This window comes from Brienomyrus brachyistius, unplaced genomic scaffold (genome assembly GCF_023856365.1).
Source record: "Brienomyrus brachyistius isolate T26 unplaced genomic scaffold, BBRACH_0.4 scaffold86, whole genome shotgun sequence".
Lineage (NCBI taxonomy): Eukaryota > Metazoa > Chordata > Actinopteri > Osteoglossiformes > Mormyridae > Brienomyrus > Brienomyrus brachyistius.
Window position 1 is genome coordinate 538,707 of NW_026042361.1, and position 25,500 is coordinate 564,206.

At 40.0% G+C, this 25,500-nt stretch overlaps 1 protein-coding gene across 7 annotated transcripts; it reads right to left on the bottom strand.

The window, feature by feature from the left end:
• Nucleotides 1-587: 587 nt before the first annotated feature.
• Nucleotides 588-24,451, bottom strand: LOC125727102 (molybdenum cofactor sulfurase-like). Of its 7 annotated transcripts, XM_049003790.1 has the most exons (15): nucleotides 19,574-19,933; nucleotides 18,461-18,550; nucleotides 17,344-17,410; nucleotides 13,080-13,706; nucleotides 12,527-12,603; nucleotides 8,647-8,846; nucleotides 8,315-8,431; nucleotides 7,668-8,048; nucleotides 5,622-5,784; nucleotides 4,934-5,018; nucleotides 3,615-3,727; nucleotides 3,152-3,254; nucleotides 2,744-2,879; nucleotides 2,549-2,653; nucleotides 588-2,156 (listed from the first exon to the last, which is right to left on the bottom strand). In XM_049003790.1, exons 1-15 carry the CDS (start codon nucleotides 19,692-19,694, stop codon nucleotides 2,049-2,051), a joined length of 2,493 nt encoding a protein of 830 aa, XP_048859747.1. In that variant the 5' UTR covers nucleotides 19,695-19,933; the 3' UTR covers nucleotides 588-2,048. The 7 variants fall into 7 exon arrangements, with proteins under 7 accessions (XP_048859747.1, XP_048859745.1, XP_048859746.1 ...); XM_049003788.1 differs by having other exon boundaries at nucleotides 2,549-2,879; nucleotides 19,574-19,934; XM_049003789.1 differs by having other exon boundaries at nucleotides 588-2,653.
• Nucleotides 24,452-25,500: the final 1,049 nt, after the last annotated feature.

Consider the following 25,500-nt stretch of genomic DNA (forward strand, 5'->3'; position numbering starts at 1 on the left):
CCATCCCCACTATAAACAGTGTTGATGCTGCACCGCTTTCCCACCCTGAGACGCCGGATGGTGGACCAGAATCTTCTCGAAGCCGTCTGGAAGTCGTTCTCCATGGCCTCGCCAAACTCCTTCCATACCCGAGTTTTTGCCTCAGCGACCGCTGAAGCTGCGTTCCACTTAGCCTGCTCTAGGCACCACCCGGACATGTGGGAAGGCAGAGAGCATGGATGGTCAGAACATGTGTTGACACAAATGTAATGACTGTAATTGTAACCGTAACACTACGCTCCTTACTTCATACTCCAGGGGGCAGCAAAGTGTGGATTGTAGGTTAGGATTTTGTGCCTTTGACCAGGGCCCAGTTTTTCAAAAAATTTAATCTGGATCAAATTGGTCTGGATTTGGAAATCCCATGTTTTGCTATCCAGGATTAACTGATCTATCTTATTTTATGACAGTTTTTTAAAGGAATATTGGGTTGGATCACTGTGATCCAAATATCAAATTTCAGGATTACTAAATCCTGTTTACCATAGCCTTAAACGGAACCAACAGTGTAGCCTACTGGCTTAGCAAAAAACAACAGGTAGGCAAAATACCAGTGGCCACAAATAGCCATTGTTTGTTTTAATTGTAAGAAACAGAAACACTGCAAAAAAAAACATTTTTTTAGTTTGTTCTAATGTTAAATGACAAAACAAAAACAATACTGTCAAAAAGTCAAAAGTCATTTACAGAACAGCCACCAATGTTCTTACATGATGAAGGACACACTGGACATGCAATTAGAGATGCAATTGTGAGAAATTACTTTTGCTATTAAATTACTAAATGAGTATATCTGTTGTGGTCATTGTCATTAATATACTGTGGAAATATAGAGCTATGAGCAACAGTGACATTTCTTTGACATCTGATAGCTTTGATATTATTTTGTTGTTGTTGTTACCATATCTCTATCATTATATGTGACATGCTTCATATAGGCTTCAAATATGAAGGAATTTATATATCATCAGTAACCATTGTTTGTGATTATTCACTTTTTTTGGATCAAATAGATCCCAATCTGACTTCAAAGTTTTGAATAACCCAAAGGGCAGGTTTGATCCAAATAAAATGTAAGATTGTATTACATGGTCTGATCTTAATTCAGAATCCCTCTTTTACTTTTGAAAAGTAAAAACGGATTTGAACCAATCCGTGATCCAAAATCCCACTGCATTACTTTAAAAAAACTGGGCCCAGAAGATCAATGGTTCATATCCTGTCTTCACCACTGGTGAATGGCTTCACCATTGCACCCTTAAGCAAAGCTCTTAACCTTGATTGACCCAGGGACTGGTCGATTATTCTGTTCTCTGTTTTTGATAAAAGCATCTACTAAATCAATGGAAACAAATGACCCTCTTTCCCTAACAAAAGCTATACACTCAATGGGCCTGTGAGGTTGGAAGTAGCTGGAACACTTTTGTTTTTCTTAAGTTATTAATATTTCAACAGATCACCAAAAAATTTAGAAAAGACACTGAATATAAAAGTAGACTGAATGTAATCACTGCCATTACACCTGTAACGAAGCTCCAATATGGGGTAACTTCTGTGGAGACCCTTAATACAAAAAACAGAAAGTAAGATGGGAAACACTTGGCATCAGAAAGAGCAGGAAAACACAAATGATCAGGGAAAAGTGATCAGGGAAAAGTGATCAGGGAAAAGTGATCAGGGAAAAGTGATCAGGGAAAAGTGAAGAACAGAACAAGGAAAGTAAAAGCAGCTGTGATATAAGTGTGTTTCTGACTGGGTTTTTTTGTGTGAAAATACAAATGTGCTGTTCATTTAACTTTTTTAAAGCTACTTCGTCTTCCAGGTAAAGCATGTAAATAATGCAGACGGCATGTAAACAAATATTACATACAAGAGTTGGCACAACATTTTCATCAATGGGGTTCAGTACTGCTGTAAAATTTTTATCACTCAATGTACTGAAACAGGAGGAGAGTGATTCATTAAAAAAACAATACCAGTATCAATAATGATTTTAGAGCAGCCGCACTTTAATCTCCTCCACGGGACTGAGGCACAACTGGACATCCTACAGACAAGGTAGAGGTATGATCCGGGTCCAATTGGTGCTGGTGAACTAAGTACACACCAAACGTAACCTAAAAGAAGAAAAAAATAAACTCAGCTATGGTACACGGAACAATGAAAGAGCTGTAAGAAAGATCAAAATAAATGGCCAGAACTCAGCCATTATCAATCAGATGGACCAATAAAAACATGCACCAATAAAATTGGAGATTAAAATACGTACTTCTGCTAGTACCTGAACTGGCTGTCAGACCTTGTTACACTTAAATTATCAAAATTGGAAAAATGTGTCTATTGAAACATCAAATGATTTCCATCTTCAGTATTATTTCTGTCAAAGTACTCATATGAGGGTCCTTGTACTGCCTGTCCCAGCTACATATATCCGATAAACTAACCCAAATGCAAAAATACCCTTTATCTGAGGTCCTTCAGACTCAGACTGCACTCCCCCCGCACTGACCTTCCCCTTGCGGTAGGCGGACAGTGAGTTTAGAGGCTCCGGCATCCGGGTGCTCGTCTGCTGATCAATCCCAATCATGTGACATCTCGTGCTGAGGCCTGTCACCTGGCATATCACAGAAGGAGCTGCTCTGATGAGCTTCCTGCTCTTTATCGTCAGAAAACTAGACTGATGCAGGCTAATAGGACAATTCACCTGGAACACTAGGTCACCAATCACCACATGCTTCCAGTTATCTTCCTCAAATGGTTCTGCACCCATGACGACTAGATTAGCACGGAAACGTGCAATGAGCTGCTGGATGTCAAGGTTTTCAGCCTCAGAGCCCTGTCTGTCTCCCAAAAAGAAGATATTTAGATTTTATACGTTCTAAATTTGTATACATCAATCCACGTCTAAATTACTCAGAATGTCCACATAACAACATTTTAATGATAGTGATAATAAATCAAACATTTATAGAATTAAAGGAAATTTTGATAACAGTTCTCTCTTCAACTGTATGTGATGACTAACATCTCAGAAAGAACACCTTTATTCTCTTCAAGCAGAATATTATGATATAGGTGTCACATATACAGTAGAATCTGCATTGCATTATACCTCTTGTTGATATGCTCCTTCAAGAACTTGACACTGGCCATGTTGATCATCAAATACTGTGCTTCATTTACCAGAGACAAACCAGCTACTGGCTTTGCATGGTCTGAAGAAGACAGTCATCATTCATACCTTCACATATCATAGACTGAGTCTTCTAATTCCCAACCTGAGATTTTACTCTACTCACAATGAGTCGGTTGTGGCTAAGTGGCATGGAAGACGAATTGACTGCTAAGCAAGTTCTATTAAGTTGACTAATCAACTAATTTATTGATCATGTGTTAAATATAAAGTAAACAAGCAAGCAGAACGACACTTTGCAAAATCAAGACCAATCAGCAAAATCTCAGGGCAAAATTCAAAGTGGATAAAAGAATAATATACCATGGCACCAAGGCTAAAAGTACAGAAATTCTGACTGTGTAAGATTGAAAGGGGGGGGGTGTAATGGGCGAATCTCAACCTCGCTTCATTCCTCTGGTGAAGCCAGGGCTCTGCCGAATCAGACGACAGGGTTTTCCCAGAAACTTAGAGATCCAATCAGCAGCTTCATCACCACAATCGACACTCTGAACCCTGAGGAAGACAGAGAAATATACTATATATACAGATATACACCACTATATAAAGTGCGCACAGAAAGTCTTGGGATGCTTCCTTAATGCAGTAAAAATATTGTCAATTTAATGATTTTATTACAAATATCATTGCTTTTTTCATTTCACAAAAATATGTCACATTAAAAACAGCCAGTAGTTTTAAGTAAGACATTCTTTTCAAGTACTAATAAATTGAAACCTAAATTACAGTTATTAAAAAGCTGTACTGAGTTAAAAAGTTCATTGATAAGCAGTCACACTGGATCTTTTTTAATTAGTAACACCTTTACAATGACATGAAACACCAAACATTTGTGTTTAATAGACCTTTGTGAGGCAATGGCTACAATCGCAATTAATAGCAAGCTGGCAAGAACAGAACTGAATGAACCAGTCAAAAATATTGGTGGTTCTGTGGATAAACGGTCAATGAACATTACTACATGCATTCTAATTTGGTGAATTGTGATGCAAGGTTTTGGTCTTATAGCCCACCCTTAATTACAGCTGTAAATAAATTTACATCAAACCCATTATCCATCTTCTGATACTCCTGATTATAAATGGATTCTTCATAGCACTCTACATAATATGCTTTTGGCAGATCGTCCTGATATTAATGAATAGAAAAACATGTATCCTGCCACAAAATCAAAAACATCTGTGCAGTTTAATTAATCTTATTGTAATGGTTCTCTTTAAACATCACAAGAACCTATTGCACCATCAACATAACACACTATGATTTTAACCCAAAAATTCCACTTAACTGGTGTCTATTGTGGCTGTATAGTCTTCATATTTCATTGCCACATTAAACATTTCCAAAATAAAGGCATCAGCAAATGCCTACACCACATCACAATACAGAGATGTATAATAAATGGAGCACAAAACACAAGAGTTTACAAAAGGTTATCTACAAAGATTATTCAGGTGTATAATAACAGTTTATGCATCTAAAATACACAAATCACATAGCTGTGTAAAGTGGCCATTTTCAAACATCATACAGTGAAAATATAATGCTAAAATCACATCCAGGGTGTCCTCTGCATTGTGTCCTGTGCTTCCTGGGATAGACACCAGCCTAACTACAACCTTATAAGTATACGTAGTTACGAAAGATGGGTGGCTGGAAGACATCATGACATCTGAAAAATAGAGAATAAGACACACATACCTGTCTCCACACACTTTACTCTGAAACACCTTGATGCCTGGATTCAGTTTATTGCCCTCTAGCGGAATGGATAAAGGTTTCATTCCTGATAAGAGAATTAATTCAGACAATGAAAAACACAGACAAGTCATAGAATTGCACAAAGTGTAAATCTACATTACATGGGAAACTTTGTTGATTATATTGTTGTTATTTCTTCAGTTCTCTCTTTCTCATGATTTGATGTCACCTTTTTTGTATGTTTTATACCCTAGGTAAAAGCTAGATAAAAATCTTTTATTATAGGCAAATTACCTGAATCTTGAAGAAATATTTGCTTAATTTATACAGAAAGTGTTATTCCAATATATGAAGGGACACATAAGTTAGATTTACAAAACCACTTTTAAACAGGTTTCTTGAAGTTTCAGTTAATAGTCAGATGATTGGTTATTCCATACTGTAGATAGACATCATCTGGCATGAGCTTGTCACCGGCAGATTCAGTCTTTGACTGTTACAAAGCAGATATGTCTGATTCTGCAATGGAAGTCCTGCAGGGCTAATATGTGTCCTGAATTTGTGGCTTTATGCTGGTGCCAAGGTCATAGAACTGGTCAATAGCTTAGAGGTAGTTCTTTGTGCTGTTATGACAGCAGCACTGACTTGTGGAGGTGGGCTGAGGTGTTGCCACAGTAACAAGGCTTACCCGTAGCGTGTAGACAAAGCTCTTTGCAGGCCCAGTGAATGCTAGGCTGGATCAGGCACAAACGAGGCTCCTGCTTCTGGCTCAAACAAACCCCGTTAATGTTGACCACCATCCAGAGTCGGTCATAAAGAAGGCCGAGGTGACCTACTGCCCATTGAGTCACCTGCAACAGCACAAAACACCATCAGTATATCCAGGCTTTGCACTGCTGTATTTCTGTTTCATACTTGCTTTGCCATATCTCCAGACCCTCCTTCTAGAGTGAGCTATGCATGGGTCCCCATACAGGGAAGTACCCTGCCTGTCCATTGGTCTGCTGGCTGCCCCCCTGTACCACCTCACCTGTCTCTCTGCTGTCCCGTGCTGTCCCTCCATCTGCCCGAATGTCCCAAAGTTACGCAAACTACCCTCTGATGGTCCGAGGGAGATGGGCTTCTCCTTTCAACCTGGTTCCTTTCTCTGAGCTAATTTTTCCTTGCCTCACCTTAGAATGAGGTGGGTTTTTGCGCCTGGCACCTCCTCTCCTATTCTGTGACCAACTTCTGTCCCTAGTCTATCCATCATCATATCTTCACTCTACTTTTTACTCACGTTATCTTTTTACTATATCTATTATTTCCTATCTTCTTTATGTACCCTATCCATTCTTCACTCACTGCCTTCTTATATTGTCATTATCTACCTGTTTCAATCCTCACTCTTTCACTTTCTATTCTGCCTTCTCCTTCATATCCTTCATACACAGTTGTATATTAACATCATGCCTGAAGATTCCATTGCAGTAGCTGCGCCTAGGATATCTGGGGATGCATGGCCTGTAAATTCTTTATAATAAACCAAGTATAAAGCATAAACCATCCCATCCATCCACCCATCTTCAACTGTTTGTCCTATTCAGGGCTTCCGGGATAGGCTCCGGACCCCCCGCGACCCAGTAGGATAAGCGGTTTGGAAAATGGATGGATGGATGTCCTATTCAGGGTCGGGGGGTCCTGGAGCCTATCCCGAAGGCTACAGGTCCATAGCAATGCTGGTTTGAATTGCCTGTATACATTTATCTTAACCATAACACACAGGCCTTTGCATCAATGCCATTAATGTGGATGGTCCTGGGGCTGTGCTGCTTTCCCCAGCAGAGGGAGCTGATGACTTGCTAGTCAACTGAGAGTAAGTGTTGAAAGGGCATTTACTTTTCCTAGAACTGAAAAAGTATGTAAACTGTAATGCAATTTACACACATAAACATGAAAACTGGAAGGCATAATGAAACCGACTGACAAGATTTGACTTGTGATTGGTACTTGATGTGGCTCAGTGGTCTAAAGCTCTGTTCTGCTGAGGTTCAAATTGGCAACCTTTTACTCATAGGCACAGTCACATATCCATGGGCCCGTCAGCAGGGATCTTCACCCCCAGCATGTCGGCTGACCCTGCGCCATGAGCCTTTAAGCTTGCTTTCACTTGAATATGTGCCTGTCTCTCTCATGGAGAGCAAGATGAGGCTGGCAAAAAAAAAATTCCCATAGAGATTAATAAAATATAACTAATTTATTCTACTGGTTTTCTACATCTATCATGATTCTCAGACTTTGCTAAAGTGCTACTGGGAAAGAGGCTTCTTCACAGACAGCATTCACCAATCAGTGAGTACAGTAAGAAGAACCAGGCTTCTTCACAGACAGCATTCACCAATTAGTGAGTACAGTAAGAGGGAACAGGCTTCTTCACAGACAGCATTCACCAATCAGTGAGTACAGTAAGAGGGAACAGGCTTCTTCACAGACAGCATTCACCAATCAGTGAGTACAGTAAGAGGGAACAGGCTTCTTCACAGACAGCATTCACCATTCAGTGAGTACAGTAAGAAGAACCAGGCTTCTTCAGAGACAGCATTCACCATTCAGTGAGTACAGTAAGAGAGAACAGGCTTCTTCACAGACAGCATTCACCAATCAGTGAGTACAGTAAGAGGGAACAGGCTTCTTCAGACAGCATTCACCATTCAGTGACTACAGTAAGAGGGATGGAGACAGGGATGTATCTTACCTCTATTGCTGCACATGATTTGACCGGATATAGGAAGATTCGGCTCAGGGTTCTCTCACAATTGCTTGTCCTTCGTGTGGGAAAACATCCCACAGCCACAGGTGAGAATTCTAGGCCCTCCCCTGTGCCAGTGGGGCTGGAGATTTGTGGTCTTGCGGGGCTCTGGGGGTGTCGCACAGACGCGGAGCAAGTCGAAGCGGAGCGCAGCCTGTTCAGCCGGATGTAGTCCAGCCTCACCGGCTTCTGCACAAAGCAGTCCACCACAAATCTCAGGAGCTGCTGGAAGTCACCGAAGGTGGACATGTAGCCAAAGGACACACGCACTGAGCCTGTAGGCAACCCATCGATCATGTCCACATCATCGCCGCACACGTGGCCTGCCTGCACACACAGAGTACAGTGCAACAGGATGCAACAGTCACATAACTGCATATGAAAGAGCAGTGATTAAGTCTCATGATTACAGAAAACAACCATGCAAAATGGGTTATCGTCATCCCACAACTGAATAAGTCAATTACGTTGAATGCGCATGGTCATGTGACCAGGTGCATTGGGTAATGTGTGCAGTATTGCATAAATATAAAATCCAGCACCCATGAAAATCGGTCGCTGCCATGTTCAGGCTGGATTCTTCTGAGACTTACCTGTAGGTTGGCTTTAACCTGCTGGTCGCTCATGCCCAAGTAATGCTGACAGGCTCCTGTGTTGCAGAAGCAGCCAGTGCGCAGCTGGATATTAAAGAGGCTGGCAAGCTTCTGGACCTGCCAGGGAAGACAGGCACTCAACAGGAAGCGGGAAATGTCACACATAGCATCGATCACTTTTCCGAAGGACTTCTCTTTTCCCATTCTGTCAGTAAAATCCTCAAATAAAATGTCGTCTGCTTCTGTTAGCTGAGCTTCCCATGTCCTGCCACAGCAAGCTGCTTAGGTAAAATGATCGCATATTAAGAAAACATGATATCCCATCGGGTTACCTTAGAGTACCCCACTATAGCCCCATGGGCATCCAGCAGGTTGAAGTTTAACAGGGGTCCCTGGGTGCTGGGGTCCTGGTACTCCGTGTCACAGTATAACCTGGCCGCTGGCTGGCCATTGTTATGCTGAAGGCAGGACAGCATCATGTAGGTATGGCGAGCCAGGCCAAATGTGTGTAGCTGGATCCTCTCTATGCCCCCTGAAGACACCACACATGCAAACACACAGAAACAGAACCAATAAATAAAACAGTAATAATGAAAATATCGACAATAATAATAATAATAAAATGAATTTCTATTGCACTTTTTTCATTACCAAAATCAGCTTCACAATCAAAACAAATGTACTGAAATCTCTGCAATCAAAAATCTTGCTGATGACTGTTGAGGTCCTTAGAAGGTGATTCTAGGGATGATGCTTATAAATGTAAACTAGAGAGCTGTAATATTAATAAGAGGCATAAACAACAAAAAGACAAACCATCCATAATGCATAATTTGTTCCTGGAATTGTGTGGCAAATTAGACCATGCAGATCTTGAAGGTTGCTGGAACAGAAAGACGACTTGAGGGATGATTATGAATTTACAGAGTCACACAACTCCAGATCTCCAACAAGCACCTATTACACCTGAAACTTAATAGCTTCTAGGCTATGGGAGCCAGTGCCTAGATTCAAAACTAGATGCAAATTACAGTACTACCAGTACCTCACAGGACAGAGTTTTTAGTTTTTAACTCTTGGTGTACTTGATATGATTTTTTTCCCGAAAAATTTGTTTTTTTTTCCAGTAGATTCTAGGTTGTGAGAGCCAGTGATCCAAATCCAGGTGGAAATTGTAGTAATTCCTGATTTGATTCAGGTCACCTAAAGATTTGTTCACAAACTCATTCAGTGGCACTTCCTGTTTGCATAAAATAAATCTGAAACACTTGTGCTCTGATATGTCAAAAATAGCCTTTACACACCCCTAGTCCAGGACTCCGGTCTGATGTCCCTGATCATTGGTCCGAGTGTTGATAGTGTTTCCCCTACCATTATATTAGGGGGCCGCCCCCCCCCCTGTTCCAGGATTGATTCAGATGAGATTCTCCGTTTCTAAATATCCTGCCAGCGATCTCTTACGTGGTTCTAACCTGTACCCTTAGACTCTCTGAGATAAGACCGATAGGTAGCTAGGTTATCGGGATCTTACTCCTATGTGTGTGCCTGCTTTAGACAAGTTTCACATCGCTTGCGCTGCAAGCCATGTGAATGTGTTATTTGTAAAGTTGGAAGTCTCCAGCCCCTAAGACCTGCCGTGATTAAGTACCATTTGCGATGAGATACAGTACATTAGCTATCTGGATCTGCTGTCATCACATCTTGTTTTAGTAATAACGTTAAATGATTTTAAACTGTGCAAAGCACAGGTATTAGCCACAAGTAGCGTGTGCATGCAATAAAGGTGTGTGTCACTCATCTAGTGTCGGCAACTGCCTAACTATCTCCTTGGTTATAAGTGTAGTCAGTGAAAGCCAGTGTAACCACTTATGGGTCAGAAGCCTGAAGGCCTGCCCCAACGGCATTTTTTTTTTTTTTTTTTTACAGGTTCCAGTAACTTGCCTGGGGCCCCCACAGAGGGAGCAATGACCCATACAGCCTCTAGTGGTCAGCTATAGTTCTACAATACCATTTATAAATTGCGCCTCTAGTGGTCAATCATAGCAGTAGCACACCATTTAAATTGCTAAAGCAACATGAGAGTTTTTCGAAAGCAAAATATGGAAAGTTCTTGAATGACCAAGCCAGCTACCCGATTTAAATCCAGTTGAGCATGCGTTCCATACGCTGAAGAGGAAACTTAAAGGGGCAAGTTCCCAAAACAAGAGCTGAAGATGGCTGCATTAGAGACTTGGCAAAGCATTACCAGAAAAGATACTCAGCACCTGGTGATGTCCATGAATCGCAGACTTCAAGCAGTCTTTGCATGCAAAGGATATGCAACAAAGTACCAAACATGTCTGCTTTAATATACACACCATTGCTTTGTCCCAAACATTATGGTGCTCTGAAATCAGGGGTCCATGTATAAAACATATTATTTTTACACAGTGAAACCAAAATGTATGCAAATAACTTTATGTCTGGAATGTGCACTTTAATCATGTCTGAGTTCAAAATTTTAAACTGCGGAACGGAGGGGTAAATCAGGGATAAAGGTGTCTTTGTCACAAACATTATTACTGTAATTGAAATGTGCAAAACAAGCACCGAAGTATTGAATACACAAAACTGTTATGACCTGTGATGCAATTAGGGTTACGGTGGGAAAGTTGCCTAGTTAGTGCTTCCATACTTTGATGAACCACAGAGAAACATCTTGCTGCTTGTAGCTATATTTCAAAGAAAATGTGATAAAACAAGCAAAAACAGAAAATACGAAGATTCATATCTGGAAGATGGTTTTTTTGTGGGTGTGTGTGGGATGATCGGGACAAATATCAGCCCTACGGGGGGCATGTCAAAAGCAGCTGAATGCCTCTGATCATAATGAACTTTTTATTCCTTCTGCTGTTTAATCAATATGGTTTGTATGATCAGGTCTAGCTTGCCTGCAAAAAGGCTTTTATACAGCACGATTGGCCACCAGGTGTCACTGTGATGCAATGTTTCAAACATTTTGAATGGCCAACTCATTTTTGAAATCAGTACTTTAATCCCTTCACATTCACGAAGGTTAGAGGAGATCTCAGCGGAAGCGGAAGATCTCAGCGAATATGAAAATTCACTAATAATAGGCTACTTGGGCACCCTGAATCATAACAGTCTGAACGATAACATAAACATTCTGTTTATTACCAATTTCTAAACGAACAGTACAGTACATGCACTTTGCATGTCAAATTACATCGTCATTTCCTATAGAACATACAAACTAACTTGCACACCTGTTTGTATAAGGTTACTACTATACACACTTGGAGCACTACATTTTGGACTCGATCATTAAAAATGCAAAACTAACCACACGGAAAAGTTTACTATAGTTTCAGTTGCTTGGATTCCTCAAAAACCTGTTTTATGTCAAACATTTTGGGCAATCTATTAACTTTACCTAACAATATCTGGCTTCAATTCCAGCAGTTCGGGGTGGTCCACAGTCATGTACTATGGTCAGTGTGTCATTTAGCATGTCCTTAGAATATGGGAATGTATTCATACTTTATACATTATATTTTACTTAAGTTTGTTTTTTGTTATTCACACCGATACATTAAAGAACACGGATATATGGCAAAATTCTGTAGTATACTTCCAGATCTAAATTATAAAGAGATGGCAGGTTTTCATAAAATTTTCTTTCATTTGAAATATTTTGATTATGTTGCGTTCAGGTGAATTTTTCATCAGTTGTGTTTGATTTCAGGTTTAGGAGAAGATTACAGTGAAAAGACGACACAATGTTTCGACAAATCATTTGAACAATAATGACAATAAAATGCTCTTCATTTCTTTTTTGTCATTACTGTTACTGAAGCTGATCAAACATCAAGCTGAGACAAATGCAGAAGAGGCACATTAACAAGCCAACCCTATCTGTGGCCCAATAACTTGTATGTTACATAAGCAAAGCCCACAAGATATTAACACCAATGGTTCAGGAAACAGAAACAAAACTGCCCAACAAGACACTTAAGCAAAGCAGGTCTGCATCTCATTTGTCCGTTTCATTTACTGATTTCGTTCATTTCTCTGAAGATTACTGTACACATTGCCCAAAACACCTTATTTTAAAGTGGCACATTTATCTTAAACTGGCCGTCATGGTCACATTGCATTCAAATGACTCAGGAAAGCAGCTCTTGTTTTCCCCAATATTCTGTACCTGCTCACCTGTGAGCCTATGCAGAGCTTCAAAACCATGATTTACTGCAATGATGTCCAGGAAGGATATGGTGCCATCTTCAAACCTATAAAGACCACGGTCATACAACATTACACATAAAGTAATGGAAGGAACATCACACACGAATTTCCAAGCACATTAAAACTTAAGAAATATTCAATGATATTAAATTATTTTTATGCAGCTGAACTGTTAAAACAGTCACCTAAATTTGCCTTACAAAGATTTAGCAACAATAGGTAGATGCCACCTAATACAAGGGAAGATATTAAATGGGCGACTTGAACTAGGTAGCCAGGACAACACTAGTTATGTCTTTGCAAATGTAACACTTAAATGCTTTAGGAAAACTATATTTATAGTCTATGAAATATCTTCACAAGAAGCTGCATTTTCTCTCCAAGTGAACAAGCTTCACAAAACATTTGAATGCATGGTAGACTGAACAATGCTCTATCAAAGGGAACAGAAGAAACCCTGATTAATTGATATACTGAGGAAATTGTGTTTTGACCGAAGAGAATTAGTGCTTAGCTATACCTGCCATCAGTGTTAACCCTTGGTACATAGTAGTCCTCTCCAGCCAGGTAGGCTGCAGCTGTTCCTCCTCCGAAATAGGTTTTCTTTAGCATATGTGAGCATTCATTCCGGATGATCAGGGCCCCTAATCCAGTAGGGAAGCCAAATATCTTGTAGAAGGAAACAGGAAGGAAGTCTGCAGGACACTCCTGTAGGTCTAGGGGTGAGCAACCCACCAAGTTGGATGCATCAAGAAGCACAAACCACTGGCCCTCCCGAGTACATGAGGGGTACAGCTCTCTTGAACGGATGCCCTTGACATGCCACAGAGGGTATTTCTTCCCAGAGAAGTTGCTCTGGGCTGGGTAGCAGAAGAGGTGTGGCACCTGGGAGTCTCCGGCCTTCAGATATGTTCTTTCACTTGCCCTCCCCTCCACCTCTTCAGGCCTGATGGGTATGGATGCTACGCCGATTGGTGACGTCAGGCCACGGATGCCAACCACTGAAGTGTGGTTGTCAGTCAGGTAACAGAAAGAAGAGGCTGGAGTCCATGGGAAGCTTTCTGCTACTAGCTTGATAGCTGCTGTGCAGCCTGCGGTGAAGACTACAGTGTAGTCCTCTGGACTGGTGTTGAAGTGTTGCAGGATCCTGCAGGGACAGAGTAAGTGTACCGTCAAGCTCCTCTTCTGAGCTAATGCAGCGTATATGCACCGTGACTTCAGTCCTTGTGTATATAAGTCAGCCCTTCATTATAAGACAACAAGTTGACATGGTAGAATATATACATTTCATGTTAGATTGTGAAGCTACAGAATTCTGACATAAACTCTCAAACAATAACCCAACCAAAGAAACCGGTAACTCGGAGAAACAAGCACAGTCACAACTCACGCAGTAACTAAGCTAACATTTAAGCTTTAATATGGAAACTTTTATTTAACCTATTGTTGCTGCAGACACTCAGCACTTCATTTTATTTCATGAAGTACTTTAGCACAGATAGGACAGTACAATTTACTTTGTTAATGTTCTCTGCATGCTACGAATCTGCAAGTCAACATGCAATTAAGCCATGCAATTCACTTGAATGTGATCCAGTGTATTCCTCTGCCTTGTACCCTGTGCTTTCTGAGCTAGAGTCACACAGAGCCTACAGCCTATTGCACAAGTGGTTGGAGGGTGGATGACTCGATAAGTCAGTCTTACATGTGTCTCCGTCACATGTTGGAATCTACATTTTGCAATGCAAAGTTTGTTGAATGTTGGGATATTGATTTGCTAAAGAAGTACTAAAAACATACAGGGAACATATATAATTAAGACACCACTATATTTTTAAACAAATCTGCATTTTTAAATTATGGTCTAATTGTGGTTCTGCTGACAGAAGCACACGCTGAGCAGCAGGATGCTTTCAGGTTCAACATTTCTAAGACAGCAGGACACAAGAATAAGGAGAAGCAGTAGACGCTGAAAATGACTTCAGTGTTTCCCTAAGTTTACAGCTTTGGGGGTAGGAGGGGGGGGCAGAACCGTGCGTTTCTTTTATTGTCAACAGACAAAAAAAATACAAATATTTTTGTCTGCTTTTCAGGTCATTGACACGACATTTTCCGATGCATGCTTCTTGTCCGCTGGTGGGAGTGTGCTCACCTGTGTGTGTGCGCATGTGTCTGTGTGTGCGCATCGGAGCGGAGCTCCGCCATGCGCGATACAGATAGCAGAGGAGAACTGTAAACATGCGACCGTGTAGAAACAAAAATGACAAGGTGTTGTCTAAATAAGATAAATAACATATGGCTATTTAGTTTGTTTAATAAATGGACAATGTATAGACCTATTCTATAGGACAGGTAACCTTAAATGACTCCTGTTGTGATCTGGCGCTATATAGAAAATTTAATTAAATAAAATTAACGACCTTCAAGGGGGGTGGGAGGTGTCATTGGGGGGGGGGCCCTAATATAATGGTAGATGACTATTAACTTATCCGAGTTTCTCATAAATTGTAGGATGACAAAGTCACCTTGGGAAACGGTAACAAATAAAGCTACAAATAATGTAAGCATTTGCGGTACATTTTTAAAAAGTCTTGCATTCATCACATCTCGCAGTTCTCCATTTTTGTCTTCACTATGGAAACGGTACCCCTCTCAACACGAACAGAGTGATGTCATCGTGGTACCCTTTCGACACCAAGTGCAGTGTGAATGCGAGACGGATTTTGGTGAGGCCCATGTGAGCTACAGCCCAACTCCAGCCAGGGCTAAGTATGAAAGAGCTACCTGTGACCTTGAATAGAAGCGGTTACAGAAAATGGATGGATGGGTTGTGGAATACCCTCCCTTGCATATACTCTTTATCTGGTATTGCTTCATCAGAAATGAACAGAACACGTCTACCACATTTCTGAAGAGGTTTGTCCTTTGTAGCCTATATAATGTGTGCGTATGAGATAAGGATTTGTTTGTAGGCATAAATATTGAATTAAAGTTTACTTTAAAAGTAGTGACTTATAAATGTTAAAGCACCAGTATGCATGCTTAGATTGAATAGTTAAATGAAGGACTGATGAACACATCTGTTGTTCCCGCTAGCTGCTCAGGTTATACACCATGTAGTTCTGCAGTCCAAGCCACTTGTTTGCATGCTACAATGCTTTTATCAGTCCTAATTGTGCCTTGCCTAATTAGCAAGGATTTTGTGTGTCTAAACTATTCTGCAGCAGGTGGTCAACCATTTTTGACAGCATTTCAAAGTGTTGCTGCAAGAAACTTTGGCAGTGCTCAAGATCATTTTAACTGAGTGTTTACTCACTCTGTTCAGCGAAAAGCACACAGGTTTTAATTTTCATGAAATACTACTGAAATCATTACATGTTTTTATTTATTTATTCCCAATAATATTTTAATAGGACCCCCAATATCTTTTGCTGGTGTAGGACTGGTTTACTGTCGCATCGCTCTCATGTTTTGGAACTCGTTCTCTCTCACATATCACATACTTACTCACAACTTAATCTCTCTTGTGCATTTTCAACATCTCTCACATGGAACTCATCCTCTCTTGCACACAATTTCAACTCAATCTCTCACTCATTTTCAACAGGAAAGCTACAAATGCAAAAATATCATGGACCTAACCTACAAGGAAAGCTCCCAGTGCCTTCAAGAATTCTGACTGCTCCGTCAGCAAAAGGGACCAGCCCAGTACATAAATTGGTTAAGTTTAGTTACATAAAACAGATTTCAGTCCTGGCATCCAGAGGTACATAACATTAATACTCTGGATTCAACCCCCACCCCTTGCTGATGTTCTCTATAACATTAATATTAGGTCTTATAGGCAAATCCAAAATCTGATATTAGACACTTGCATCAAAGATTCATGAGCTGCCCCTGGACAATTCTAGCTATAATAATCCAGGAAGACACACTGATTATTTCCCGAATGCCTCATCCCTATAAAGGTCAACAGACGTATTCCATCTCAAAAATAAAAACAACAGAAGCAGCTAAACCACTGCATCAGTGTAAAGGATTCAAGATTCATAAATTTGATGACTTACTCCACAGTCTCAGTCAAAGGTTTGAGAAAACCTGCTTGAAACCATAATTATCTGAGCTTTAAACTGGATACGCATGACATCTGCATTTATGGTCACCACTATTAAGTATTGAGGTTTTTGTGTCATGGTCTGGGTTTGCTTTGCTGGTGACAGAGTTGGTAATCTTTATGAAATCCCTGACAATCTCAACCAGCATGAATATCACAGCACACTTCAAAGGCATATCATTCCATCAGGATTACAGCTGAGCAGGCCCTTCATTCTTCAAAAGGACAATGGCACAAAAAGACCTTGCAATTTTTCAAGAGCTATCTGGGAAAGAAAGAAAGAACTTAAATTCATGATCTCTGGGAACTGCTGCAGAAGAGCTAGGGAGACTTGACTGGTGATTTCCTGCTGAAACTTCTTAACCAAATGCTTTGTGTTTGTGAAGCTTTTTTGAAGAATCCAGGAACTAGAAACAATTTTAAATTTTCTGCTTACTTGCTGTTTACTCCACATTTTGTATTTTGCAATGGACTATCTTCATTTTCAAATAATGAAAAATATGTTTTTTTATAAAATGTGCATTTATGATAAAACCTAGTTTCCAGCAAATGTACCTTAACTATTTATTCCCTTATTGTTTTCAATGATGTTTCTACTTTCCGTTTTCAGTGAGGCATGTTGCACTTATGTGTATTCCTCAGTTACATTTTAATCCCTGGGATAACTTACCTGTAGCGCACATGCTCCACAGTGTCATGAGTCAGTCTGCTACTGGGGTTGTGGCTGTGTGGGTTACCTGCCAGATGGAATATTAAAATTGATAAACTGGGAGATCAGGTCTGAGTCTACACACTAAATTCTCAACCAATTACAGTAAAATGCACTTTAAGCAAGTCATCCTTTGTTTATTGTACAAATCACTGGTACTAGTACATTTTCACAGTGGTTCATTATTATGCCCTGCGAATTGGGAGAGAGCAAAAACGTGGACCGTCTGGGGGTCCCCAAGGACTTTTCACAGTAATGTGAAACAACTGAGACCCAAATCGTACAGATTAGCATATAGGCTACAGAAAACCGTGTGTATCTGAAGAATATGCATTATAAATTGCATGCATTTATTAGGTAAAAAAAAAAAAACAATTACGTATTTGCCAAATAAACCTTACCATCAATGACAAAACTCACAGTTCTGGATTACTTTTAAATGCATGGTCAGTTATTTATGCAATTGAAGATGTCTACAGAATAAGGCAATCAATTTTTGCATGCTTGCTTATAATGATCCCAGGAAAAATCTTCAGTTTTCCCATTTGCCTTTTAACCTGTTCTTATTGTTGTTACAGTTGATTGTGATTACTAGTGTACCCTGTTCCTATCGAAGTAGCCTGATTACGTCGAGTGTAGTCTGTTTCTGTGGCTCCTATGGTAAATTGTAACTACAGGTGTAGCCTGACCCTGTAGCTCTAAACCATTTCTGTTTCTACCTGTGTGGCCTGTTTTTGGTAGTGAAGTCTGACCTGATCCAATCATTGTAACCTGTTGCTGTTAGCATATCCTATTATTTAGTGCAATCAGTTCCCCTTCCTGTCACTGTGGTCTCTTAATGTCAGTGTAGCCTGTAAGTACACAAGTAATGCATTCCTACTTTTCACCTGTCCCTCTCTCTGTTAGTTTATACTGAATACGAATATAGGATTTTGTTAGCTTATTGAGTTCCTACTCTGTATTTAAAGTAGCATCTGGATATACATTATTGCAAACAATCCCCACTGTTTATATGATACTGGTAGTTTTCTAAAGGAATTTAGAACAAAATGAATAAGCAGAAGAAATGAAAGCTCACCATAGACACTTCCACATAAATCTTGGAAGAATCCTTTAATTTGTGACTCTGGAAACAATGTTGTCCCTGCATGATCGAGGTAAGTCATTCCTTTTTTGGACAGAGACAGAGAATGTAATGTTAACATCTTCACATACTGACCAGAGCTGAAGACAAGACACTATCTATATAAGTTTATGAAACGCTCAATCCCCAATTAAGACTTTCAGTTGATATTAGCCATTACAACTGCAGTTGCAGGCAGTTTGCTTGGTACAAAGTTTAATGCATGAATTGCTGTAAATTACCTACAATTTCAGGGTTCCAGTTTGTCCATGTGAGTAGCCTTACTTTCTAGTGGACTTTTGTCCGTTTTAATGGGTGACATTTCATGACTTGCAAGACAATTTGCACCATTTCATTTTCCAAAACTGGATGCTATACACAGTCTAGCTACAACGTGACTAATGCATTCCTGAAAAACCTTGCATTCACTAAAATCACGTACTGAAATACACATATCCAATGGGAAAAAATAGGTTTGAGGGGATGCGACTTTAAAACTTAGTAACTTACAAAATCAATTAAATAATAAAAACATCCATCCATCCATTTTCCAAACCGCTTATCCTATTGGGTCGCGGGGGGTCCAGAGCCTATTCCGGAAGCAATGGGCACGAGGCAGCGAACAACCCAGGATAATAAAAACAGTGATAATATATTATATTATATACTATAATAGTGACCTAAAATTGTAATGTAATGATATGCATTTTACACAAGAAATCATACATTAATAAATTATATCATAAACAATTCCCATGGGTCTCATGAGTTTCAGGAGAATTGCCTAGTAACTGCTTCAACCAAAAGTGTCAAGCTCGCTGACTTGACGATTGCGGTGAGTTGATCTTTGTTCAGCAGCAAAATAGTCCACAGCATATATGTCATAAGACAGGATTCCGAGGGAACGCAAAAAATTTTAAAATTCTCCAAGCCTTGTCCCTGTAAGGACTCAGTATGGATTACACATATACCCACAGACTTAGTATCCTGAGATTTATTTAGAAATAAAAAATTCTAAGTTCTAACTTTTTTTAAGTAATACGGCTGCATCTGCAGACATCGGTGTACCTTTAATCCTGGAGAACTCTGCTAGCACCATGCCTTCGAAGTCACCTCCATAGCCGTAATGATCCCAAGACTCTTTAAAACTCTCAAAACGGCTACAGCGGTCAAAATCGTCTAGATTCATTTCACATTCCTCCTTCCGGCCTTTTACAGGATTTCTTAGAATAAATGGGTTACGGCGGACGCTTTACAGAAACACGGCTCACCACAAAAAGAAAATTCGGACCAAAACGCTAAAACTCGCCATTAAGGTAAAGACCAAAGTCCTTAGCTTAACTTATCTGCCAAGCGGTTTACACAATTTAGGGGCGGGCTGAAAGCGAAAGAAGCCTACGTTACAGTAACGAGAAAACGACTTTACTGGCTCGGGTTGGAGAATAGATACTAGATGCCTAACCTTGAAAATCAAAAACCACATAATTAAATTGATTTTTTTTCTGGTAAAAGTACGTTGCAACCAATATTGATAGTGTGCCAGTTCCAATTTTGATATGTGTCAATTAAAATTAGACAGACAGAATGTATAGTTGTCCATGTGCATGTACAGTTACACCATTCTTATTTATCATAGGATATGCTAAAATGTGTCTGAGAATTACTACACGTGTTTCTTTCACTGAATTAAAAAATGTAAAACGTTCTGAGAATGCCTTTACTGCTTCTTACAATTACAAGTTTGGTCAATAAGTGCTTTATATCAGAAGCCCGTGCCATCAGAAAGATGAGCAACATTGATATTGTTTTTGTATTCGAAAAGACGAAGATGAGTGATAGGTACAGGTTAAATATACAGTTAGAGTGTTAATTCTCGAGCTAGTCCCTAGTGAAATTTAAGAACTGCGAAAACAGTACATAACCCGAAGCTATGGTGTTTTTCACTATTATTTTGGTATTCCAGTAGAGGAAGTGGTAAGGAGCATGCGCTGATTACAGCGCTGTGCCGCACCCACTACATGACAAATTACCCCATGCATGAGAACCTGAGTGCTGCCATGTGACGGTAGTAAACATTGGTGAATAAATGTAGCAGTCAGTTGCTTGACATAAATATTAAAGCGACCGCTGGCGGTATTTTTTGTCGTGTTCTTAGATAAGAGAAGGTTCTCAATTTCTTTGACAGAACAACACACTATCATTGCTTTTCTTGCATGGTGGTAGCTTCGGTGTCCGGTTTCTTAGTTTTGTCGTCTGAGTTCGGTAAAAAAAAAAAAAAAAAGTAGCGTCTTATACTTTGTTAGATATACGCGCACAATTGAAAGCATGCTCTTGACTGCCTAGCGAAACAGTAACTACACTTCCCATCAGCTTTCGGGTCCTTTGGACCATTTAGTTGCCTCACCACTACGCCAGATAAAAACAGTAAAACAAGAAATATTCGAAACGCCCTGCTTCTCGTTACTGCTGTTAAGCTGTACACGTTAACGATGTATCCGTGGTTGTGTTTAGCGGAGTTTATGGTGCGGGTGTATTTATTCTGCGTTGGTGCTGCACTGGTGTTAAAATAAAGATGCCAAGATAGCACCACTTTATAGTTTCAACGTTGAATTATAGTTAAATGCGTTGAATTATGGTCAGCGTTAAATTATCAACGTTGAAACTGAATTGATTCTGGTAAGATTTTCAATATTGAAAAATTGATGGTACCAGAATCTCAATTCAATGTTGATATAAAATGACCTGCTAGTATCCCAAAAGCCCACGACTTTAAGGAATGGGTAAAAAAAGGATAATTTTATATTTATGTAAAAACTGTAACGTGCATTAAAGTATATAGATATAATCACGTTAATAGTTATAATTTTTAAGAAATGTAATCCTATCCAGCTTGTGTAATAAGATGTGCTTTTTAAACGTATGCACTAACCTTTTCTTAATCAATAACAATCATTTACAAATATTACCGTCATTACCATGTTTAAAAATCTTATAAGTACTCAGAACTATTAAACACTCCCAGCTACATGGTTCAATCAGCCTGGCCTGAATAGTTTCACACAGGCCTGGCCAATTACTTTGAGCCAAATCTGAGCTTCTCCATCTCGGCAGAGGCCTGTCATTCCCATGATAGTTACAATAACAGACATGTTAGATTTTACTTTTAGCTTTTTTGAAAATGTATGCAGAAATCAATAGAACTAGTCCATTTTTAACCAGTACTAGTCCTATCCCTAAGCAAGCTTCACTGCTATTGCCCCTGTCAAGGCAAAATGAAATTGGCTGTCAAGTTGGTGTCTCCTCAGAAGTTGGCCTCTGCCTGCATTATCTATAGAATTGTCTTCAATTTATATTTAAACTTATATTAAACCCTTGAGCCAGTAAAAATAACTCAGTGGGCTGGATATGGTTTATTAAGAATATAAAAGTATGGCCACACTTCCACTAACCCAACAAATACAGTTTTTGATCTTCCAAATGCATATTGTTTAATATTAGACATTAATTCCAATCTATATATTAACCTACATCACAGTCTGAGATCTGACATACTGTACATACCTCTGGCTGGTCAGTGAAGTAGAATTTAAAAGACAAAAACAAAACCCACTAATGTATGCTAGAACCTATTCCCACTAAACTTAAACAATGATTGTGAGTACTCAGTACCACTACTTAACACTTCACCAGCTGTAATCAGACTACTACTTAAGAAAATACTGTAATCATTCTTAGGGACTATAGACCTGTATAAAATGTTCCCTTTAAAAATCATTGATGAAACAGTGCTCACCCAACAGCAAACATACGTGCTCACTAATAATGTTTCAGTCTGAATTCGGGCAAAGCCACAGTACTGAAACAGCTTTAATGAGAGTTGTAAATGATTTACTGCTGTCCTCAGGGAATGCATCAGTACTTATTCTGCTAGATTTCACTGAGGCTTTTGACATTTTCAGCCAGTCAATGTCAGGTTGGAATAAACGGAACCTTCCTTAAGTTGTTCAGGCAGGAGGCAAACCATCTTCATCAGTAAGTTCAGGTATCTAACAGCACTGTTATCAGTATTGCTGCTGAAATTTGGAGTTCCACTGGGATCAGTTTAGCATTTTTTTTTTTGCTCTTTCTCTACATGCTGAATGGATGTTGGATTATGTGCCGCTTCTTTACAACACCCAGAGCACTTAACTGGAGCAATGAGGATCCACACTTCACCCACCTGGAGAATGCGACAGCAGCCATTCTTTGCCAGTGCGCTCACCACACAGTAGCTAAGGTGTTGAAGTGGCAGGAGAGAATTCACCAGTTAGATATAGGGGATGATTAGGAGGGCAGATCTGAAAGCGCCACAGGGCAACGGGTACCACCCCTACTCTTTTGAAGTATACCCAGGGATCTTTTATGACCTTAGAGTCAGGACCTGTTTTACATCCAAAGGACAATACCATTTTTAAAGCACGGTGTCCCCATTACTGCACTGAGTCAATGGGATACACAGGACAGACTAACCTGATGGCCACACTAACACCTCTTCCAGTAGCAACTCCCATCCAAGTTCAAACCAAGTCCAAACCTGCTGAGCTTCAGGTGGATTACCTAGTCTAACTGCAGGTGGACTGACTGCTGGCATACTAGAAGGATATACAAGCATACAATTTTCAGCCATAAGCTGATGACCCACAAATACACCTTGAATCTGCATCAAATGTCTATATATTCCTAATTATCCCTTTAATCTGGTTGAGTCAGTATTTTTTAAGTGTCTTAGTTTTTAGATGTTGCCATGTTTTTCTTTACCTCAGTGATATGATTATTACGTATGTTATTATGTTACAATGATTATTAAGTTTGTCCCTTGTAGATCACTGAAATCACTGGGTACCATCCTTATCAGAATAAACTATTCAAAACTGCTGTGTTACATTGTATTCTTTTATTATTGTAACACTACTGTTAGGGAGTACAAATCACATGTAATTTTCCTTATAGCAGACCTGAATATAATTGGAATGAATAAATATGACCCTCCACTGGCTTCTGGAGCGAAGTAGAAGACCAAAGACTGGGTGCAGAAGAGCTGACCCAAAGAGGGCACGAAAGAAGATAACCCTACACAACACACACTCTCTCTGGCTTTATTGTTGGCAAACCCAGAGGGAGGGGCTGACCTTGAAACCCTAGAGATGCTTTTTAGTTGTCCACATTTCCTACTATTATATAAAGATTCAACTATGTTATAGAGTACTGACCCTGTAATGGCCTTAAGCTAGGCAAGATGCTGCACAATTTATTACTTAACTGTTTACAGTTCATCACAGTTCACCAAATAAATCTTTTAATATTTCAAAATTCTATTACTAATACCGCATCCACTAAGCCCCTGTAAACATTTATGTCATTCTGTGTTGCAGTGCGTCTAGAGCAGGGGTCCCCAACTCTGGTCCTGGACAGCTACTGTCCAATAGGTTTTCTACCCAGCTTCTGATGAGCCACACCTCTGCTCAGGTAAATACCAGGAACAGGTGTGGCTCATCGGAAGCCAAGTAGTAGAAAACCTAGACCGAGACGCCTGGCCTAGAGTCTATTGCAGAATTTAACACACAGTGTGACGAGCCCCAGTCTAGGGTTGGGGTGTAACAGAATGAAAAGGAGAATAGGCGTAAGGGAAATTAGAATGTGATGGACAAGAGAACAGGAGTGGACAAAGGGGTAATTTTTAGTATTTTTTTTTTTTACTGACACGCCACGGACACTGAACAAGCACACCCGGTGCAGAATGACTCAGGAGTGACTAAAGCCAAAACAATAAATAAAATCCAGCTTCCGAACGCAACCCACAGCTAAACTTACCTAAGAGCAAAGGAAAATCCGAGAACCGCAAAACAACAACAATAATCGATAAGCAGAGCTGCCAAGGTTTTTTGCTGGCGGCTTTTCAGTTCTAGGATACGGAAGTGATGAGTGGCGCATACCACGAGTCGTGGGCGGGGTCTGGACATGGAGGAGGAGCAAACGGCAAATGGAGAACGGGTAGAGGGCTGTGGGCGGAGCTGAAACTAAACGTGAACTAAAAGTGGCACGTAACAATCCATCCATCCATCCATTTTCCAAACCGCTTATCCTACTGGGTCGCGGGGGGTCCGGAGCCTATCCCGGAAGCAATGGGCACGAGGCAGGGAACAACCCAGGGTGGGGGCAGAACAGCAATTATGTATTTAAATAATTTGTTCAGTATTTGTAACTGGATTTACTTAAGATATAGTATGGTCATAATTTGCATTCGTATTGTTCATGGTTCGAGGTTATTTGGAGTGTTCCTTATATAAACAGTTAAACATTCAGATGAATTCTTTCATGTTGGGGATATCATTTTCAAAAAGATAAAGACTGAACTAAAACAGACGTTGAAATATGAGTCAGGTGGATTTTCCCTCTTTATTTCTAGAACGTAGAATAACTTCAGAAGATTAATAAACATAAATAATAGGTTGATATATCAATGCCTTAGTACTCATGAAATTTAGGGAACTCCATGGGCGTTGTTAGCCCTATTTTAGGGGGGCTTTAGCCCTCATACGTAAATGTGTATTTGTTGAAAGACTCCACTTTCCCTATTTATTCATTATTTTTACGTCCCTGGGGAATTAATTTTAAATCAATGATCATTATACAATTACAACAATAACTGATGTCCTGAAAAATAAATGTTTGTTTTTCATCCGTCCAACTTCTAATTTCTTAGTGCAGGCAGTACAGGGCAGGTGGCAGGGGCAGACCTGGGGTGTGTGCGCCCTGTCCATTACAGGGCGCGCACACACAAGCATAGGCTATGGCCAAATTAGGGACACCAGTTAACCCTACTGCATGTCTTTGAACTGAGGAGGAAAGCAGCAGACAACAGGGAGAACATGCAAACTTCACACACACGGAGTAGGGGTGTGAGGTGACAGAGCGTCCCACCGAGGCACCATGCCACCTGCACAATGGTTTCTTGT

Bases quoted from the DNA above. Each gene is read 5' to 3' on its own strand.
- LOC125727102 (XM_049003787.1), bottom strand. From the start codon at position 19,694: ATGAATCTAGACGATTTTGACCGCTGTAGCCGTTTTGAGAGTTTTAAA. The intron at 8,847-12,526 runs GTGAGCAGGTAC...TGGTGTCTTCAG, and splicing joins AGCTCTGCATAGGCTCACAG to GGGGCATAGAGAGGATCCAG. The intron at 8,049-8,314 runs GTAAGTCTCAGA...CTGTGTGTGCAG, and splicing joins AGGTTAAAGCCAACCTACAG to GCAGGCCACGTGTGCGGCGA.